Source organism: Pleurodeles waltl, chromosome 1_2 (genome assembly GCF_031143425.1).
Source record: "Pleurodeles waltl isolate 20211129_DDA chromosome 1_2, aPleWal1.hap1.20221129, whole genome shotgun sequence".
Classification (NCBI taxonomy): Eukaryota; Metazoa; Chordata; class Amphibia; order Caudata; family Salamandridae; genus Pleurodeles; species Pleurodeles waltl.
The window spans coordinates 1,355,666,377-1,355,689,116 of NC_090437.1; the positions used below are offsets into that span (position 1 = coordinate 1,355,666,377).

At 49.2% G+C, this 22,740-nt stretch overlaps 1 protein-coding gene across 1 annotated transcript in view; it reads right to left on the reverse strand.

Moving 5' to 3' along the window:
* The window catches only part of LOC138252886 (uncharacterized), a 235,118-nt gene that overhangs the window by 67,473 nt on the left and 144,905 nt on the right, over positions 1 to 22,740 (reverse strand). Inside the window, exon 3 of the mRNA XM_069205775.1 lies at positions 21,666 to 21,906. Coding sequence (XP_069061876.1) covers positions 21,666 to 21,906 — 241 coding nt within the window. The remainder of the gene's footprint in view (positions 1 to 21,665; positions 21,907 to 22,740) is intronic.

Sequence of the window (22,740 nt, forward strand, 5' to 3'; positions counted from 1 at the left end):
TGCCGCTGCGGGTGCAGGGAACGTGTGCAAGGTTGAGGGTGGTGGAGCAAAGGTGTCTTGCTGGAGTGTGGATTTTCAATCTGTGGTTGATGTACACCAGTCCTTGATTATGTAGTGCCTTGAAAGCCAGCGTGAGGATCTTGAACTGGTACCTCTTCTGGCCATTTTCGCCATTCCAATGCCACATTAGAGTCATTTTTTTACGCTAATGTGGTGTTGGACGGCCAAAAACGCTGCACCATATTTTCAACGTGGCGCAATGCTTGCATTGCACCACTTTGTAACCCCTTGCGAACAGGCAACATTTATGCAAGGGCGGCGCTCTAGCGCAAGGGGGGCCCTCAAAATGGCACAAAGGAATCTATTGGATTCCTTTGAACCATTTTTATCAGCATTTTTTAATGTCTGCTAATGTGCAGGTGTTAAAAAGAAGCACCCATTTTTTTCAAAGGTGCTCTGAGTGCTTTGCAGGATTAGCGTCAAAATATTTGACACTAGTCCTACAAAGCGCCGGACTAGTGTAAAAAATGATGATGCTAGTCTCCCTGACTACTGCCATGGTGTGCTGTATTTTAAGTATGGCGCACACCTGGTGGCGTTAGGGGGGCTCTAAGGTGTTGGTATAGGGCTACCTTTAAGGATTCTGTTACTAACAAATGTGATATAGCTCCGCCATACCAAATGGTAAGATCTATATAAGATCACTGGAATTTTGTTTATAACCAGTACGTTTATCATCTAACATTGCCTGTTGTTGGGAATTCTCTGGAGACTTGACATTGTATGTATGTATATGTATGTATATGGAGATTTATATAGTGCGTTCCGGCCTTAGCATCGAAGCGCTCGAGGACATAAATGAGGAGGGAACGACAGAGACCAAAAACCTTACCGTGGAAACAACCATGTTTTCACTCGCTTCCTGAATATCAGGAAGTTATGTTCTTTCCTGATATCCAATGGTAGAGCATCCCAGTATCTGGCAGCGGCCACTGTAAAAGCTTTATCTCCCCACCTGACTCTACTAGTTCGTCCAGGTATCAGGTAGGAATTGTCCGATCTTAGGACGTGCCCTGGACGATACCACCTGAGTCTATCAGCCAGGTGTTCAGCACCGTCCCTATAGAGCGCTTTAAAAGTTAGACAAAGGGCTTTAGAAATTATCCTCTTGCCAACCGGAAGCCAATGAAGATACTTTAGGCTATGAGAAGCTGAGGCAAAACGTGGGAGGTCCAGAATCATACGAGCTGCATTGTTCTGAATTAGCTGCAATTTCCTCAAGGAGCCCCCATCAGTATCCAACAGCAGGGAGTTACAGTAATCCAATCTGGACATGATCAATGCCAGAATAACAGTAACTCTTTCCGCCTGCTTCAAAAATGGAAATAAAAAAAATCAAGAGTTTCAGTGTCCAGTAACTAGATTTGACTATAGCACTAACCTGTGGCTTAAAGCTTAATGAGTCATCGAAAATCACTCCCAAATTTCTGGTAGCCACGTACGGGGCCGGTGGCTTTCCACATTCCTCAGGCCACCATCGCGAACTTCACAGCTCCTTACTACAACCAAACAGAACAATCTCCGTCTTATTTGTATTAAGCTTCAGCCAGTTCTGTCTCATCCACTTATCAATATCCTGCATGCACTTATTAAACCGATCAGCCACTTCCTCCCAGTTGCTCCTAGACACCTGGATGATAAGTTGTGTGTCATCAGCATTAAAGGATGGGATAAAACCATATGATCGGATAAGTCTTGCTAAGGGTGCCACATAGATGTTAAAAAGTGTTGGACTCAGCGCCGAGCCCTGAGGCACCCCACATGGCAGGTGAAAAGCCGGTGCTTTAAAGCCCTCCCAGCTTACAGTAATAGATCATTAACTTAAAAAAGATTCCAGGATTTTAAGAGCGGAATGTCTTATTCCAGCATTATGGAGGCGAGAAACCAGGATTGTAGGCGAGATGGTGTCAAATGCAGCGGAAAGATCCAATAGTACAAGAATAGTGCATTGACCCTCATCCAGTAGTCTCCGGAGGGAGTCAGATGTCGTTAGTAGCGCTGATTCCGTACTATGAGCCCTTCTAAATCCATGTTGTGACTGGTCGCAACCTCCTACCTGGTTAAGGAACGTGGAGAGTTCATAATTAATGTGTTTTTCAAAAATCTTAGCTAATGTAGGTAGCAAAGAAATAGGTCGCAAATTGCTTAAATCAAATGCAGTTTGATTGGGCTTCTTTTTAAAGGAATAACAGTGGCCTGCTTTCATTTAGAAGGGAAAATCCCTGAAGATAGGACTTCCTGAAAAATAGTAGCTAATTTCAGAACAACCGGTTCCGAAATCATCTGCAAAATGCTGGGTGGACACGGATCCATAGGTGAACCTGACTTAATCCCCATTAAAAATCCTTTAATCCTATCCGGCAGCAACGGAAGAAAACATGTAAGCAGAGGGGTATCCTGACTTGAAAAATCCAATGGGGCTACCCAGGGTTCTATCAAAGGGAAATCTGCATGCATTTAACGGATTTTAGTTTTAAAAAACCCGCATTTTGATGGAACAGGGGGCGTGATTAAAGAGTTAACTACCTTGAATAGTTTTTTAGGAGCATTAGATGCATTCTTGATTTTTGTAGAAAAAAAAGGCTGATTTTGCCTCAAAACAGCCTACCTTATACATTTTTAGAACAGTTCTTAGTTTCATCTTCTCTATCTCATTGGGATGTAACTTCCAACGTCTTTCTTGTTGACGGTACCTCCTCTGAAGCACCTTCAAGTCACTATTAAACCAGGGCCAACTAGTTTTCTTAGGCCTCCCCTCCGGCTTTACTATCAACTGAGCCAGCTTATCCATAGCAAGGACTAAGCCTGAGTTAAAGACCTCCAAGGCAGACGTATGAGAATTTTTTGCTACCTCCCATCCTTCCTTTACTGCCGGGCCCAGCTGAGTCTCTGTGATTTTGTTCCATAGCCGCAGAGATTTGCTGCCCGCTTTTATCTGTTGGTTGGGGAACCACTTAGCACTTTTAAACAAGAGAAGGTGGTGATCAGTCCAGGCCACAGGAATATTGGACACCGTCACCAGATCCTCTGGGCGGGCAAAAATCCCATCAAGAATGTGCCCTGCCTGATGTATGGCCAGGGTGACTGAAAGTATCCACTCAAACGAACCCATGAGATTCAGCAACTCTTTAACATAGGAAAGCTGACCCTTATCAAAATGTAAATTAAAGTCCCCCAGGATAATGCAATTTAATGCCGCTACCAACGGTTCAATAAGAATGGGCCAGTCTAACATAAATAAAGCGGCTGAGCACGGTGGTTTATAAATCAGTAGGCCCTCAATCAGAATGCAATTATTCTGGCGAATTTTAAAATACAAACCCTCACAGGACTTATGAGGAGGATTGGCCGGTTCCCACGGACAGGACAGAGTAGACCTACATATAATAGCAAGCCCTCCTCCCATGCCTACTAGCCTATCCAATCTAAACAAGGAGTAGCCACTAGGAGAAGCTTCAATAAAATCCGGGTTGGAGTCTGCCTTAGTCCATGTTTCGGTAATAAAAAGACAGTCCACTTGATTTCAAATAATCATCTCCGCAATTTCTGTCTTATGTTTTGACATTGAACGTGCATAAATCAGAGCATAAACTACAGGTTTGGTACCCACTGACCTCATTGGACAGTCCACTTCCAGTTCCCCTACTGTCAAAGATGGTTGGGAAGTCACCGGAGCCTCTGAAACCCTCTGAAAGATCTGCCCTAAATATGGCAGGAGTGAGTGTTTACACGGATCAGCCGGAGCCATACCATATAGGTTGTCATTATGACCTCGACGGTCTTTCGCAAGACCGCCGAGGGACCGCCGTGCGGAAGACCACCAGTGGTGGCGGTTTGCTGCTCGGCGTATTATGACTGTTGGCAGCTCTCCGTCCTTTTTCGGATGGAGAGCCGCCAACAGCCATACTGGCGGTCGGCGGGGAAGTGGAGGTTGCTCCACCTCCACCACCACGTCAACAGAACACCGCCCACCGAATCACTTCCTGTGGTTCGGCGTGGCGGTGTTCTGTTGACGGTGTGGTGTCGGCAGAGCAGCCCCCATGGATCCCGTCCCCTCCCGGAGGATCGACAGACAAGGTAAGTCGATTGTCCTTTGGGGGGGTTGCGGGGGGTTGTGTGTTGTGTGGGTGCATGGGGGTGTGCGTGTGTGTATGTAGTGGGGGGGGGTGAGTGCGTGTATGCTTGCTGTGGTGTTGTGAGGTTGGGAATGAGTGCGTGTATGACTGTAGGTATGTCTATATGGTTGTGTGCGTATATGTTTGAATGTTGGGGTGCGTGTCTGACTGTGTTTGTGGATGTTGGCATGTATTTCAGTGTGTGTGCGTGTATGTGTGTTGGTGGTGCCTGCATGCGTGTTGTGTGTGTATGGTTGATGTGATGTTGGGGGTTGGGGTGGGGAGGGGGGTGGCAGGGGTGGTGGGGGGTGTAGGGGAGGTGGTCGGGGTGGGGGAGACCCCTATCAATGCCAGGGAAGGAATTCCCTGGCACTGATAGTGCTTACCGCCATGGATTTCATGGCGGTTCCAAACCGCATGAAATCCATGACGGTCAGCCGGGTCAAAATACTGCCGGCGGTATAGTGACGACCGCCAGGCTGGAGACCCCGGTCTCCAGCCCAGCGGGCGGAACGGAGAAGCGGCAGATGACCATGGCAGTAACCGCCATGGTCATAATTCCAAGAAAAAAGACTGCCAGCCTGTTGGCGGTCTTACCGCCGCTTCTCCACCTTCCGCCAGGGTCATAATGACCCCCATAGTGTGGGTCCTGTGTAACAGATGCGCCTCGGGATCACCCTGCCCTGAGCACACACCCCGGCCCCCGTCCTCGACCGTGCGCGGACGGGCGCAGACGGGCTTGCCTTAGGCCGCATCATGCGACAGTTATGGCCCCTTCCCCGGAACACGCCCCCTCGGTGACCGGCAGCACTAGAGCGCTAACCTGTGTCCCCCAGATCAAAGAAATGGAGCGTCAATGGAGGACGGGCGGGCTCTTACAGGCCCAAACCCAACCTCCCCGCTCTCTGTTATCTGCCCTGCAACAACCGGAGCAAAAAACAATTTAAAAGTTGAACCACATTTTAAAACATGTAAAAATCGAACACATCTAAAAATAAGCCAGCACAGTCGAGGACTCACTCTTATGCAATTTACCATTCTCCTTCTTAATGAACCAAGACTGTTTTATATTATTTCCAAGCTGAATTTATGTTTCCTAAGGTGGCTGGAGAAGTGAGACCCTCAGCCTCAGATGTCTTCTGGTCGCATAACTCCCTGATGTACTAAATTTGGTAAGATATAGTTAGATCTTCAGTGTAACATTGGGAGTACTGTTCATGGAGTTGTGGCAAGTGCTTCAGGGGAACATCTCCCTGCAAGGAGCAGTTCTACTCCATTAATTACAAGTTTGTTCTGATGTCACCTATAGATTTGCTCAACAAGAGTGTAATAGCCATATCACTTCCATAATGCCATTTTGTTGTTTTGTTACTACTTTGGCATTTCGGTTCGATGTTGAATGATCTTTAAATCTGGAGACTTGTTTAAGTGGGTCTTCAAGAATTTTCTAAATAGCCAAGACAGAATAAAATGAGTGCTGGAGCCAACTTTCATTCCTCATCAGCCAAATCAGGGGTTGATTAGCACATCCTGTGACAAGAAACATTTGTTCTTATTCACCTACAATACAGCCTGGAGCAGGCTCAAAAGAGACTTTTCAAATGTATCTTGTCCTGATGGGTAGTTAGCCACCTGTGTGAAGAAAAGTGCAATGAAATCCCTTTTTTGAAATGTAAATGAAATGGCTGAACAGTAACAAGGTGTGGACACAACAGCAATCATTATTATATCCAGGCAGGGAATGAACCATGAGATGTAAGTTGTCAGTACCACATCTCTTAAGAATGGGATCATATCACTGTAGATTGTGTTGTTAGCACAGATTGAATACTCTTTAAGCTAGGTGCACTGTTCCTGCTTTGGTAATTGAGTCAGCTGGTAGAACTGTGGTAGACAATCATCTGACCTTCTGAGCCTCATGAGTTCACCTGATTCAGAGACTTGAGCCCTGCATTGCAGTTTAATATAAATGCCTGGAGGCCCAGCTGGAGTACCTCAGAAGGAGGCTGCATTGGGAGCACTACAGCATATAGGTGTAGATTAATGAGGCTCCCTTGTCACGATTTACTCGGTGCTTACGGCTCGGGCCAACTGGAACTGCAGGATGGTCTTGATCCTTGTAGGTTCTACCTTGACCAAGGCAAGGGCGGCCCTTTCTAGTAGCCACAGTGCCGCTGACAATGGGACGTCAAAAGGCAGTCCGTGCCCTCCAGAAGGAGTCCCAGAGGTAAAAAACCCCAAAGGGAAAAAACCTCTATGGCTGGAACTCCCTGGAACAGAGAATAAGCACAAGAAAAAAGGTAAGTCTTCCAATTAAAAGAAAACCAATACTGGAAGAAACTGTAACATGTGAAGAAAAAGGCTGGAGGAAAAACAACCGCAGGGTGATCACCACCAAAGGAAGTGTTGCAGTGCAAGGAGAGCAAGAATCACACTCCTTATATACCCTAAAACAGGAAGTGACAGACAGGAAGAAAAAAACGCCATGTTGGATTGGGAAAGGACCATAGGAGAACATAGATGAAGAGGTCATTTTGGAAAAGGATCCTAATGCATGCAGGGAAAGAAGTAGAAGAAAGGCATGCTGGGATAAAGAAGAACATGGCTCCTATTTGAAAAAGTGAAGGGAAGAAAAAATGGAGAAAGAAGAGAAAAGAAGAAAAGAAAGGTAACACCAGGTAAGTGAGAGGGTGAGGGGGCGCCCACTCCTAATTTTGAGGGCGTGCCTTGCCCTGACCTCGACGAGGCCCGATGCCCAATCTAGGGAATCGTGCCAGATAAGATTGGAAAAAAGGGGAGCGGCACGCACTGCGGCGGAGAAAATGAACCGCAGCTCCAGATCTTTCTGCTCGGGCTGCAGCAGACCGTGGCGCAACAACCTTACCTTCGAGGCGCTAGGAGTTGAACTTGCCACATCACCCATTAACGTAGTGCAAGAAAGAGGCTTATTGCTTGATGTAGAATTGAGTTCATCACAAAAAATAGGACCACCAACTTCCCATGGTATTACACAGTTTAAGTAATTTAAACCTGGGTGCACCCCCTTGTAGCTGCAACACAGTAGAGAGGCTTCACTGAGGAAAACGTTTAAGTATTTGGCAGGAACAAATCAGTTAAATAGTAAAAACACAACACAGTACCAATCCTATAGTCAATTTAGAATTATAGAGAACAATTTAATGAGTGAAATTACACCAAAAATTAACAAGAATCCAATAGTGAATAGAATATATGATTATTTAAAGACTCAAATAAAAAAATGCCAAGAAAAAGTAAAGCAACTATCAGTAATCAGTTCACCTTTGGCCAGGACCTAGGCATGATTTCGAGCCAAGAACAATGAAGCACCGGTCAGATACATCAAGCAAGTTTGTCCCAGTCAATTATTTAGAAGAAAGTGGTACACCCCTTACTGGCACCTAATGACACCAAGGTTGCGCAGTATTTACAATACGGTGCACCATGGCAGTTGTGCGCACAGTAGCGTCAAACCTTTTGATGCTATTGTGGCTCTTTGACCCTAGTGCAGCAAAGCACAGGGAGTCCCATTGAATATAATATGTGTGTCATTTTAACATCTGCTTTGAGCAGGCGTTGAAAATGACTGAAAAAATGTTTCAGTGAAATGTTGTTAATGCAGACTTGATTAAGAAAACAAAGATTTCTAACACAGTTTTGTTATTTTATTGGGAGGTAGCCAATTTTCCCTATTTTGTGTGCTGTCAACCTCCTTCCAGTTTGTAGTAGAAACAGGGGTGAAATCCATGATGGATTCTGGAGAGCTAAACATTTCTCAAAGCTAGATACAATTATGAATTCAGAAAGGGGTCATTTGTGGAGATTCTGAAAGAAACCAACTGTTGAAATGAAAAAATATTGAAAATTAGTAAGAAAAAACAGGCTATTTTCATTACCTCAGCTAGATCCTTCTGGTAGTGGGGTTATATAGGGGTTGTGGGTTTTCTAAGAACTCAAGGTACCCAGAGCCAAAAACTGAGCTGCTCTTTCCAATGATTTTTCATTGTGACCCGGGTATAGAGCAATTCCCATGGTAAAGTTTGAATAGTGACTTAGGCGGTCATTACAACATTGGCGGTAAAAGACGCATACCGCCGTGCAGAAGACCGCCAACACACCGCCGCGGAATTCCGCCACAGCTATTATGACCCACATCTCGGAATCCGCCAAAAGTCAGACACCCACACAAGTCCGCCACACCAAAGGTCAGTGAGAAACTGGCGAAAACAAATCCTCCACCGTCACGGCAACAGAAATACGCCCACACTATCACGTCACACGAATCCATGCGGCAGTCTTTCAACCACGGTATTCCATTGGCGGTACACACCGCCGCGCTCAAAATACACACACCCTTACAAAACACAGCCACATTGGACAATTCAAAATACACACACCTGATACACATACACACACCACTCCCACACATCCAATACAATATAAAACACACACCCACATCACCCACAAACCCCTACTACCAAAAATTCTGAAAGAAGCCCAGAGAGAGACACCACCAGCAAGAACAACAGCATCCACAGGCACACAACACCATCACCCACACAACTTTCACGCACCTCACACAACACACCACTACATATCACCACACTTATCACCACACACTCCACCCCACAAATCACCTACACCACCCCATGGCACGGCAAAGACACCCCAGGTTCTCGAAGGAGGAGCTCAGGGTCATGGTGAAGGAAATAGTCAGGGTAGAGCCACAGCTATTCGGATCACAGGTGCAGCAAACCTCCATAGCTAGGAAGATGGAGCTATGGCAAAGAATAGTGGACAGGGTCAACGCAGTGGGACAACACCCAAGAAATCGGGAGGACATCAGGAAGAGGTGGAACGACCTATGGGGGAAGGTGCGTTCCATGGTCTCAAGACACCACCTGGCGGTTCAGCGGACTGGCGGCGGACCCCCACCTCCTCCCCCACAACTAACAACATGGGAGGAGCAGGTCTTGGCCATTGTGCATCCTGAGGGCCTTGCAGGAGTAGATGGAGGAATGGACTCTGGTAAGTCAAATCTTTCACTACTTCATCCCCAACCCTACCTGCATGCTTTCACATACCCCCACCCTCACCCTCACCCCCAGCACCCCAACTCCTCACATATGTCCCAACATCACAAACCACACATCCCAACACCAAGCCCTGCATGCAACAACAAAGCGTGGACACCCATCACCAAAGCATGCCCACTGCACATACCAGACACCCCCCTAAACCATCATCACACAAGCTCCCACACAGGAATGCTAGCACTGGGGTACACGGTCACCCACCCATTGCACACCATTACACACACAGATTTAATCAACATCCTTTCATACCCCTGCAGGACCCCTACCCAACGTCACCGGACAGGAGGGTCCACACATGTCCACACCACCAACAGAAGAGGCCCACAGTGATAACAGCAACTCTGTCCAACTGGATCTAGATGACCAGCCCGGACCATCAGGGACCTCTGGACAGTCGGTTCCCCTCACACAGGCACAGGCCACCACAGACCTTCCCCCCTCTGGAAACACCAGCACAGCACCCACCCAGCTGGCCCATACCTCCGTTCCCAGGACACGTCAATCAGCTGTGTGTCCACCACTACAGGGAACCCAGGATAACCCACCACCCCAACAACAACAGGAACCTGGAGTCAGTGGTAGTGGGCACACAGTCCAGGGGACGGAGGCCCAGGAACACAGAGGAACTGGGAGGGCTGCTGTGCGACAGGGGGGGGGGAACAGGCCAAGGGAACCCACTCTCCACGAGGCCCTCTCCTCCATCATGGGAGCCTACCACCACTCCCAGGAGACGATGGCAACGGTACTGGCCAAGTTTCAGGAGTCCCAGCGCATGCAGGAGGAACAGTATATGGGATTCAGGGAGGAACTCGGAACCATCAGCTCCACCCTTGGCACCATCGTAGGGGTGCTGAAGGAACTACTCAACACTAGGAGGGACACTGTGGCACCACAAGGGGCCCCTGACACTAGCATGGACGATGAACTGCCCACCACCTCCGCCAGCGCTAATGGACAGGAGGCACCGCCACAGGACCACCACACCAGCACCCCACCCCCTGCAGAGGGAGAACCACCCTGCAAACGGTTCTTGAGATCCAGGACAAAGACAGAGCACGATGCAAAGACCCCCGCCAAGAAATGAGACCACCCTGATTGTGATCCTACTGTCCCACTTTGTTACCCTGTACATGATTAAACTGCCCCAGCTCCACTTCCTATGCCCATATGGGCAATGCACCTGTGAGACTTATAGACTGGACTCTGCCATGGACACTCCTCCGCCATCACCCCTCACCATTTCACTACCCCCTCCAATATTGAGCATTTAAATAAACACACCTAAAGCACAAAATGGTCTGGAGTCTGTCTGTGATTTCGAAATAGTGTATTAGCAATTACAGTGACAAAATGTTTTTTTAAATAGTAATGTCAACATACCTATGTCACACAGCTCAAGTCCATGAGGAATCTAAGCAGATGTCACACAGTGGGACCCACATCTGTGAAATCGTAAGGGCAAGTGACAACTCAGTGACCATACACTGGGTGAAAACGTCAGACAGTAGAGAGGTAGTAGTGTCAAAGTACATGTAGTAGGCAGGTTTGTATTCCTACCTGCGTCTCACTGGAAATATTGCAGGATCACTGAGTCCCTGTTGTGCATGTCTTCTTCCTCTGCTTCCTCCTCATCACTGTCCACAGGGTCCACAGCTGCAACAACACCGCCATCTGGACCATCCTCCTGCAGAAGAGGCACCTGTGGTCGCAAAGCCAAGTTGTGAATCATACAGCAGGCCATGATGATCTGGCACACCTTCTTTGGTGAGTAGTAGAGAGAACCACCTGTCATATGGAGGCACCTGAACCTAGCCTTCGGGAGGCCGAAGGTCCGCTCGATCACCCTCCTAGTTCGCCCATGGGCCTCATTGTAGCGTTCCTCTGCCCTTGTCCTGGGATTCCTCACTGGGGTCAGAAGCCATGACAGGTTGGGGCAACCAGAGTCACCTGCAAATGGTGAGGGACAACTGTTAGACACACACTAACCTGGAGGGATATCCCCAGACCCAGACAACCATTCCCACTGACTTGCCTCCAGGTGCTCACCTAATAGCCACACATATAGTGCCTCAGTAGTTGACCCTTCACATAAGGGATGCTGCTATTCCGCAGGATGTAGGCGTCATGCACTGAGCCAGGGAACATGGCATTCACATGGGAGATGTACTGGTCTGCCAAACATACCATCTGTACATTCATAGAATGATAACTCTTCCGGTTTCTGTACAGCTGTTCACTCCTGTGGAGGGGGGACCAAAGCCACATGGGTCCCATCAGTGGCACCTATGATGTTGGGGATATGTCCCTGGGCATAGAATCACCTTTCACTGTAGGCAAATACTCCACCTGAGGGAAAAAGATGTAGCTCCGCATGTGTTTCAGAAGGGCAGACAACACTCTGGACAATATGTTGGAAAACATAGGCTGGGACATCCCTGATGCCATGGCCACAGTTGTTTGAAATGACCCACTCGCAAGGAAATGGAGCACTGACAGCACCTGCACTTGAGGGGGGATTCCTGTGGGATGGCGGATTGCTGACATCAGGTCTTGCTCCAACTGGGTACACAGTTCCTGGATTGTGGCATGGTGAAGCCTGTAGGTGATTATCAAATTTCGCTCCTCCATTGTCGACAGGTCCACCAACGGTCGGTACACCGGAGGATGCCGCCATCTCCTCACATGTCCCAGCGGATGGTGCCTATGAAGGACAACAGCGAGCACAGAGTCAAACAACTCAGAGGTACGTACCCACAATTTACCCAGAGCACCAATCATACACAAAAGGTGGCATGTATGTGTGTTGAATCTAGGTCTAGGTATGTGTGACACAGTTGAAAATGAAGCCATGTGGGCCCCTGAAAAGGCGACTGTCTGACTTCTAAAGTGGGATAATGGGATGTGAGGTAACTGCGCTGGCGTTGTACACCGTCGCTGTAGGCGGTCAAAGACCGCGGCACAATGCTGCATTGGTTAACATTGGACCCTATGGGTCCCAGGAGCCAACGACGATGTACGCCGGCGGTGACGGTTAGCACCGCTGTGGACGTGACCGCCATCTTCTATCTGTTCAATCACTCGATACCTGATCTTCAACAGGAGAGGACCTACACTGCAAGTGCTGCTGTGACCTCGGTCTGGAAGAGAAAATGACTCGTGCGTCTGGGGAAAGGGCCCCTGCCTTCACATCGGAGGAGTTGGAGAAGCTCGTGGATGGGGTCCTTCCCCAGTACACGCTACTCTACAGTCCTCCAGACAAACAGGGAAGTACACAGGGAGCATGTTATATGGGCTATGCCTGTGTGGAGAGGGCTGGATATAAGAAGGAAGGGGGTAGAGTGCTGCGTGCATGAAAGACGGTGAATGCATGTGCCACATGGCAAGGGTAGGGATGGGGCCCAATCACTTTGACAGTGCAGTTGGTAATGACTTCTCTTCTTCCCCTGTACATTTCATGTAGGTCAGCGCCCACCAGAAGAAAGATATTTGGCCATCGGCAAGGACGTCCGGACCCTGGGGGTCTACCACAGACGGAGCACCCACTGCCGCAAAAGATGGGAGGACATTCGCCACTGGAGCAAGAAGACGGCAGAGGCTCAGCTGGGGATGGCCTGCCAACGTGGGAGGGGTGCCCGTCGCACCATGACCCCCCTGATGTTCAGGATCCTGGCGGTGGCCTACCCGGAGTTGGATGGGCGCTTGAGGGCATCACAGCAGACACAAGGGGATGAGTACACTCTCATTCTGCTGACTTTGCGCGCAGTGGAGGTGTCTGGGTGGGGGAGGAGGGCTGTGGGTTTCCGTAGGCCAGGGCGAGTTCCGTAGGCAAGGCCCCTCCGTAAGTGTGAGAAAGTAGCCTCTTTCTAGTCTTGTTACCCCCACTTTAGGCCTGTTTGTGAGTGTATGTCAGGGTGTTTTCACTGTCTCACTGGGATCCTGCCAGCCAGGGCCCAGTGCTCATAGTGAAAACCCTATGTTTTCAGTATGTTTGTTATGTGTCACTGGGACCCTGCTAGTCAGGACCCCAGTGCTCATAAGTTGTGACCTATAGGTATGTGTTCCCTGTGTGATGCCTAACTGTCTCACTGAGGCTCTGCTAACCAGAACCTCAGTGGTTATGCTCTCTCATTTCTTTCCAAATTGTCACTAACAGGCTAGTGACCAATTTTACCAATTTACATTGGCTTACTGGAACACCCTTATAATTCCCTAGTATATGGTACTAAGGTACTAAGGGTATTGGGGTTCCAGGAGATCCCTATGGGCTGCAGCATTTCTTTTGCCACCCATAGGGAGCTCTGACAATTCTTACACAGGCCTGCCACTGCAGCCTGAGTGAAATAACGTCCACGTTATTTCACAGCCATTTTACACTGCACTTAAGTAACTTATAAGCCACCTATATGTCTAACCTTTACCTGGTAAAGGTTAGGTGCAAAGTTACTTAGTGTGAGGGCACCCTGGCACTAGCCAAGGTGCCCCCACATTGTTCAGGGCCAATTCCCTGAACTTTGTGAGTGCGGGGACACCATTACACGCGTGCACTACATATAGGTCACTACCTATATGTAGCTTCACAATGGTAACTCCGAAAATGGCCATGTAACATGTCTATGATCATGGAATTGCCCCCTCTATGCCATCCTGGCATAGTTGGCACATTCCCATGATCCCAGTGGTCTGTAGCACAGACCCTGGTACTGCAAACTGCCTTTCCTGGGGTTTCACTGCAGCTGCTGCTGCTGCCAACCCCTCAGACAGGCATCTGCCAGGCCTGGCCCAGGATGGCAGAACAAAGAACTTCCTCTGAGAGAGGGTGTTACACCCTCTCCCTTTGGAAAATGGTGTGAAGGCAGGGGAGGAGTAGCCTCCCCCAGCCTCTGGAAATGCTTTCTTGAGCACAGATGTGCCCAATTCTAGATAAGCCAGTCTACACCGGTTCAGGGGACCCCTTAGCCCTGCTCTGGCGCGAAACTGGACAAAGGAAAGGGGAGTGACCACTCCCCTGACCTGCACCTCCCCTGGGAGGTGTCCAGAGCTCCTCCAGTGTGCTCCAGACCTCTGCCATCTTGGAAACAGAGGTGCTGCTGGCACACTGGACTGCTCTGAGTGGCCAGTGCCACCAGGTGATGTCAGAGACTCCTTCTGATAGGCTCCTTCAGGTGTTGCTAGCCTATCCTTTCTCCTAGGTAGCCAAACCCTCTTTTCTGGCTATTTAGGGTCTCTGTCTCTGGGGAAACTTTAGATAACGAATGCAAGAGCTCATCCGAGTTCCTCTGCATCTCTCTCTTCACCTTCTGCCAAGGAATCGACTGCTGACCGCGCTGGAAGCCTGCAAACCTGCAACATAGTAGCAAAGACGACTACTGCAACTCTGTAACGCTGATCCTGCCGCCTTCTCGACTGTTTTCCTGGTGGTGCATGCTGTGGGGGTAGTCTGCCTCCTCTCTGCACTAGAAGCTCCGAAGAAATCTCCCGTGGGTCGACGGAATCTTCCCCCTGCAACCGCAGGCACCAAAAAGCTGCATTACCGGTCCCTTCGGTCTCCTCTCACCATGACGAGCGAGGTCCCTCGAATCCAGCAACTCTGTCCAAGTGACTCCCACAGTCCAGTGACTCTTCAGTCCAAGTTTGGTGGAGGTAAGTCCTTGCCTCACCTCGCTGGGCTGCATTGCTGGGAACCGCGACTTTTGCAGCTACTCCGGCCCCTGTGCACTTCCGGCGGAAATCCTTTGTGCACAGCCAAGCCTGGGTCCACGGCACTCTAACCTGTATTGCACGACTTTCTAAGTTGGTCTCCGGCGACGTGGGACTCCTTTGTGTAACTTCGGGTGAGCACCATTTCATGCATCCTTGTAGTGACTGTTTCTGGCACTTCTCCGGGTGCTACCTGCTCCTTGTCTTGCTCGATGTCCCTTCTACCTCCTGGCGCAATTTGCGACATCCTGGTCTTTCCTGGGCCACAGCAGCGTCCAAAAACGCTAACCGCATGATTTGCAGCTAGCAAGGCTTGTTGGCATTCTTTCGGCGGGAAAACACTTCTGCATGACTCTCCACGGCGAGAGGGATCCGTCCACCAAAGGGAAAGTCTCTAGCCCTTTTTGTTCCTGCAGAAACCTCAGCTTCTTCTGTCCAGTAGAAGCTGCTTTGCATCCACAGCTGGCATTTCCTGGGCATATGCCCATCTCCGACTTGCTTGTGACTTTTGGACTTGGTCTGCTTGTTCCACAGGTACCCTAGATTGGAAATCCATCGTTGTTGAATTGTTGGTTTGTGTCTTTCCTGCATTATTCCTCTATCACGACTTCTTTGTCCTTGGGGGAACTTTAGTGCACTTTGCTCTCACTTTTCAGGGTCTTGGGGAGGGTTATTTTTCTAACTCTCACTATTTTCTAATAGTCCCAGCGACCCTCTACAAGGTCACATAGGTTTGGGGTCCATTCGTGGTTCGCATTCTACTTTTGGAGTATATGGTTTGTGTTGCCCCTATCCCTATGTGTCCCCATTGCATCCTATTGTAACTATACATTGTTTGCACTGTTTTCTAAGACTATACTGCATATTTTTGGTATTGTGTATATATATCTTGTGTATATTTCCTATCCTCTCACTGAGGGTACACTCTGAGATACTTTGGCATATTGTCATAAAAATAAAGTACCTTTATTTTTAGTATAACTGTGTATTGTGTTTTCTTATGATATTGTGCATATGACACTAGGTGGTACTGTGGTAGCTTCACACGTCTCCTAGTTCAGCCTAAGCTGCTCTGCTAAGCTACCATTATCTATCAGCCTAAGCTGCTAGACACCCTATACACTAATAAGGGATAACTGGGAATGGTGCAAGGTGCAAGTACCCCTTGGTACTCACTACAAGCCAGTCCAGCCTCCTACAGTAAGGCAGGCCATGTGGCACCCCACCCCACCTCTGTAGAGTGCCAAGTACAGCTAGTCATGCCCCTGTGTCATCTATGTGTGCAGATGTCGTCCATAGCCTTGTAGGCCATTTCCCAGGAATTGAACAGTGGAGCCCAAGAGCGCGGCGTAGTGCCGGGGGCTTCTGTGTCTGTCGTGTCTGCCAACGGTAGCGGTAATGCATGCACTCAAAATGTCTTTCTTCTGTCACCCCCCCCCCTTTTTGTAGTCTCCCTGTTCTTGTGTGCATTAGCATCATCAGGCGGAGGAGCAGTGGCACCGGAGCACGAGGGAGCTGCATCCCACATGTCCCTGGAGGGCGAGACTACGGACTCGGAATTCATCAGTGGGACGGAGGGCGAGGGGAGCGCCACGCCGGGGACAGGAGCTGACACCAGCGACGCGGACTCGTCCTCTGATGGGAGCTCCCTTGTGGTGGCGGCAACATCTGTGCCCCCCGCATCTACAGGTACAGCCGCCACCCCCCCTACCAGCACTGCCCTCCCAGCAGCCCCTCAGCCTTCGCCCCGTGCCCGCTCACCCAGGAGGGTGGGCATCACCTTCGCCCCAGGCACCTCAGGCCCTGCCCCAGTCACCCCTGCTGCCCTCAGTGAGGAGGCCATTGACCTCCTCAGGTCCTTCACTGTTGGGCAGTCTACCATTTTGAATGCCATCCAGGGTGTAGAAAGGCAGTTGCAACAAACTAATGCTTTCCTGGAGGGCATTCATTCTGGTCAGGCGGCTCTTCACAGGGCTTTTCAAACTCTGGCCTCAGCACTGACGGCAGCCATTGTCCCTGACTCTAGCCTCCCCCCTTCAACTTCCTCCACCCAGACCCAATCCCCTCTGCCTATCCCAAGCACACCATCAGACCAGCCTGCACACGCCTCAACACAGAAGGGAAGCTCAGGCAAACATAAGCACCACACATCCCACAGGCACTCACGCAAGCAACACACACATGCAGACACACCAACATCCACTGCCTCCACTGTGTCCCCCTCCTCGTCGTCTCCCTCCTCCCTCCCAGTCTCGTCTACACTCACACCTGCATGCACTACCTCTACAGCCACTAAGTCCCTCTCCAGCACACACACTACCACACCCTGTGTCCTCTCCCAGTGTGTCTGTGACGCCCCCTCCCACAATACACAAATGCAGGCACACACCCACCCACCCAACAGCCATCCACCTCACAACAGCCTCCAGCGCATGCACCTTCACCCAAAGTCAGCAAACGAACACCTCCTACAACCACAACCACTTCCTCCACTCGCAAACCCCCTCCAACTACCCGTCCCAGTGTGTCCAAAAAATCTTTCCTGTCCACCCTTGACCTTTTTCCCACACCTCCCCCACCCCATCCATCTCATAGGTCCCGAAGTAGCACCTCAGCCAAATCATCTCCGGGACCAGTGGTGCCTGTAGTCATCGGTATGTGGAGTGCACCCACCACCAGGACAGACAGTGTGGCACGGAGCCACAGCACAGACAGTCCCCCACCTGTGAAGCATCAGAAGTTGGCCAGTGCCCGGCGGGAGAGGGGGAAGACTCCAGCCACCAAAGACGCTCCCAGGGGTCCCATTGGGAGTGTGGAGTCAGCTGTGACACCTTCTAAGGTGGGGAAGGGCCACAAGAAACCCAGCAAGTCTGGGAAGAGCTGCACGGTGGAGAAGATCGCCATCATCCCCGCTGCCCAGGAGGCCAGCCCCAGCACGGCTGCCCAGGAGGCCACCGCCAGCCCCAGCCCAGCTGCCCAGGAGGCCACCGCCAGCCCCAGCCCAGATGCCCAGGAGGCCACTGCCAGCCCAAGCACAGCTGCCCAGGGGGCCAACGCCAGCACCAGCCCCGCTGGGCCATGAAGGACCGCCAGGACCAGCCCCGCTGGGCCATGAAGGACCACCAGCAAAAGCCCAGCTGGGCAATGAAGGACCGCCAACTCAAGCACCGCTGAACAGGGCACCGCCAACTCAAGCACCGCTGAACAGGGCACCGCCAACTCAAGCACTGCTAGCCCATGAGCGGCAGGGGCACTGACGCAACTGGGTCCGTCACTGGGTGAGTGATGCACTCTGGGCACCAGTCTCCCTCCAGAACCAGTGGGGAGATCCATCCACTACCTCTGTCCTTCACAGGATGAAGCACTCTGGACACCAGTCCCCCTCCAGAACCAGTGGAGACATACATCCACTACCACTGTCCTTCACAGAATGAAGCACTCTGGACACCAGTCCCCCTCCAGAACCAGTGGAGACATCCATCCACTACCTCTGTCCTAAACAGGATGAAGCACTCTGGGCACCAGTCCCCCTCCAGAACCAGTGGAGACTTTTATCCACTTGAGAGACTGTCTTTGCACTCCCCAGGATATAGCAGTGGGCAAACCACCCGCTGTAGAGACTTGTGAGACTGTGGCTTTGCACTCCCCAGGATTGAACAGTGGGCAACCCACCCACTGTAGAGACTTAAGAGACTGTGGCTTTGCACTCCCCAGGATTGAACAGTGGGCAACCCACCCACTGTGGAGACTTGAGAGACTGTGGCTTTGCACTCCCCAGGATTGAACAGTGGGCATATGGCCCCCTTGTGGATTTGGCGTTGTGCAATCAAGCGGCTGAGGTACCCCCCTTTCCCTCCCCCTGAGGTGCCTGTTTAGTTGCTGTCTGATGCCCCTGCAGTGTTCTCTCCGTCATGGCCGGGGATCTTGTGTGGGCCTCGCCCATACCGTGTGGTCCCAGTGTTCCACTGACTTTCTTTGTGCAGTACCTGGACTACTATGCCTGGTATATATTTTGTACATGGTGTATATATATATATTTCTGCCTACTTGTTTGTAATATATTCTGATGGTTACACTCATTTTCTTTGGTCTTTGCATTCTTCTGAGGGGGTTTGGGGGGTGTAACTGTGATGTATTGATATGCATTAGTGTGTGTGTTGTAGTGGGTGAGGGTGGGGGTGTTGCGTGTGTGTGTCCCTGTTTTTTCCCTCCCCTGTGTCGTAGGTGCAGTACTCACCATGGTCTTTGCCGCCGGCGTTTGTGCTCCTGGTAGAGGAGCAGGAAGACTATCGCAGGTAGGATTTGGAGTTCCGGTTCCATGGTGTCCTTGTTCCTCATGGAGTGTGTAGAGGTGAGCATTTTCCCTTCGAAATTCCTGTTTCCGCCGTGTTTTTAACCGCGGTGAATCCACCCCGGAAAAGGTGGCGGATTGGCCTGCCATAATAGTGTGGGCGGTACATTGTCTCCCGCCTGTCAGTTGGAGGTGTCCGCCGCGCTGTTTGTCTGTACCGCCGTGGCGGTCGGAGTGTTAAAGTGGCTGTCTTTGTTGGCGGTTTCCGCCACAGTCGTAATTGCAATTTTGTTACCGCCGGTCTGTTGGCGGTCTTACCGCCGCTTTAACACCGTCCGCCAGGGTTGTAATGACCACCTTAGGGACTTATCAGTATGTTGTCATGCCAATTATAATTAAGCCTAATGCATATGCTTTCAATCCGAGCACAGGCCCTGGGTATGGCTAGCAGAGCACTGGCACTCTGGAGATGAAAAGTGGAGGAAAACTGCAAAAAGCCCCGGCTTCTCACAGTCTGCAGTTAAAGACAATCTCTCTTCCCTTCCCGATGACACGGATTAACAAGATTTCATGTTGAGTCCTAGAGCACCACGTTCTAAACGTCCATATATGCCACTTCTACAGCATTTTGGACAATTTCAGAGCAAGAAGCTGCTGAACGCTTAAGACACATTGACAAGGCACATTTGGAGAAAGCATTGGCTGTTGTAGATAATCAAATGAATGCGTTGTCAGCTCACATTTAATCTTTGAACAACATTGTCTCATCTGCAATCGATATTATACAAAAGGACATGTCTTTACTCCACCATGGGCAAAGTCACCTTAGATTGATGGTGCAGCTGAGTTGGACATTGCAGGTTCTAAAATCAAACCACCTGCCATGGAACTATCTGAATGAAACATAATTATTTTTACCACTTAATTTAACATACACACAAAGACTTGTGAGGAAGAAATATGCCACTTACACAATATTAAATATTGAGCGTTGTCCAGTGGAGACAGCTCCTGAAATCTAACACATCATGGCATCAGCACTGCTCCTCTGACATGGTGCGATATGATCATATGAACTCCTCAGAGGAGCTCTTCAGCCGAGAGTGTCCTGGAATGCGCAACTCTGCTGACCCTGACCATCACCCCCCGGGAAGAGGACGATTGCCTACTCTACACTGAATCATCTCCCGGACACAGTCATCCAGGTATGGGGGGCAGGGGGTCTTCATAGATCTGGCAGAGAGTACTCCCACTATGCTCTCATAGTATAGATAGTAACAGATAGGAATCTACCCATACAATGACATAATAATATTGCCATGGTTGACTTGTTAATAATTTTCACCATCCCGATAATGCTCGTTAGAAGGCTGTGTTTTATCTGCCTATTAATCGCAGCTCATTCTGTCCGTGCAAGAATAGGATTGTTTCAATAAAAATCTTTATTTGTATCTTACTTGCATTCCACTTGGCCATGCCAGTTTAAAACAACAAAAGGGTGGATCCGTTTCAGCGCTTTTCCTGGGGATCAGAATGTCATGTTCGCGGTTGCCATAATTAACCTTTTACCCTGATAGGTCAGGGGTTCAGGTAAGGCACTGTGAGCTAGCTGGGCATCTACTTGACTTTTCCTGGTGGTATAGATGGACTCATCCTGACACTCATGTTGTCCTAATACTCAGTCCTACTTATGTGGCAGGAACTGTACAACACAGGAAAGTGTTAACTGGGAAATATATCTAAACTGAGATCATTCTGTTAAGAAGTTAGTCAGTAATATCTTACTTTGTTGCATGCTTAGTAATATTCCTCAAAAGAAGGTAACTGAAAAGCCCATGGTTAGCTGTGTCAGTGCTTAAATGAGAACCTTTCCAGGATTGTGTTGATAATCCGGTGCCAGTAAGACCATATGATATGAGAGATCCACAAACCAAGAAATACAAGATGCTTTTGAATCTTTTTGGGCTAAAACAAGGGTTCCAAGGCATTTTCGCTGACCACCATCTTGAGGTTTTTTTAATGGAAATTCTGTATGCTGCCATGAAGTAAATGACTTCCTTCTTATTTGGTGGTTTGCACTTGAGGTCTAAATTCAAGTTTGTATCATATACGCAGTAGGAAGCAAGTGGGTTCCTTGCTGATTGCCCTCTTTAGCTGTGAAGGCCTATGGAGTATAGCTCATTAAAAAAAACAATCAAGATGAAAGGGTGCTTCATGGATGACATGTTTAATGAATCACAGGATGAAGCATCCTTCTCTGGGGTTGGTCCACTCTGTGAGCTTGACTTTAGCAACTTTAATCAAACACACTGAATCTGGAGAACATGCAGATCTTAACATGAATGCCTTTTCACAAATACTTTTTCATAACCAACACCATAATCTTACCATAGTTAGGGCAGGTAGGGGCGGGTCCACCACGATTACAAACCAGCTGTAGCTGCGACCGATCCGCTTTAATAACACGGATGTGGAATGTTGGGCTGTCAATACCGGTGTATTGGCGATATAAATCTGGAGACTTAAGACAAGCATGGCCACTGTGAATTCCATATTTGATGTACAAGCGACTTATTATTCCTTGCTGCCTAGACTCTCTTCTCTGACCTGGCAAAAGGACAGCTTGGCCCTAGGGAAGAAAAGAAAAAAACTTGTGTTTTAGTACTGAGAGACATCATTCCATGAATAATAAAAAGTAATATGGTCACAGAAAAATAGGGTCAGCAGACAAAATCTGAGCCCTGATTTAGGAACTATCTAATTCACTCATTACATGTGCAAGAATTATTGACAAAAACAATAGGCCTGACTTATAATTAGGGGTGGGTGGTGAACTCTGCTCTGCTCACGGAATTTGCAGGGTTTTTCCCACTCTGCGCTCCGAATTGAGTCTTGTCCTCTCTCACCAATGTTGAGTTGGCATGCGCGAGGAAGGAAAATCTTACTCCAGGCCACCTCCCGGTTGGATTTCTCGATGTGGGTGTTCGTGGATATTCGTGGATGTTCGTGACTGCTTGTGTTGAGAAGCTTTCTGTTCACACTGAGGAAGCTGCCACTCAAATAGAAAATCTACGTGAGTGGCAGAAAAGAAGCAGCGCTCATTTGCACTGCTTGGGGTATCATTCTTATTGATTTTTCAGCATGGAACAAACACCTGGTGCTAAAAATCAGCATGAATGGTGCGACCTAACGTACTTCGCTGCTTGCGGAACTCCACATAGCATGGCGGAGTTATTTGTTCACTTCACTGAATTCCGCGTAGCGGAACTCTGTGAACTTTGGCCAGGCCTACTTATGACTGACAGTGTCTGTATTCTTCTATCCGTACAGTCTCTCATCTATGCATCGATGCAGTCAGCCAATCAGCACCCCTACACTCACTCAGTCAAAAAACATTTATTCAGCAAAATGCCATAAAAGCACAAAACATTTTACACAAATCAGAGATTAAAATACATTTAAA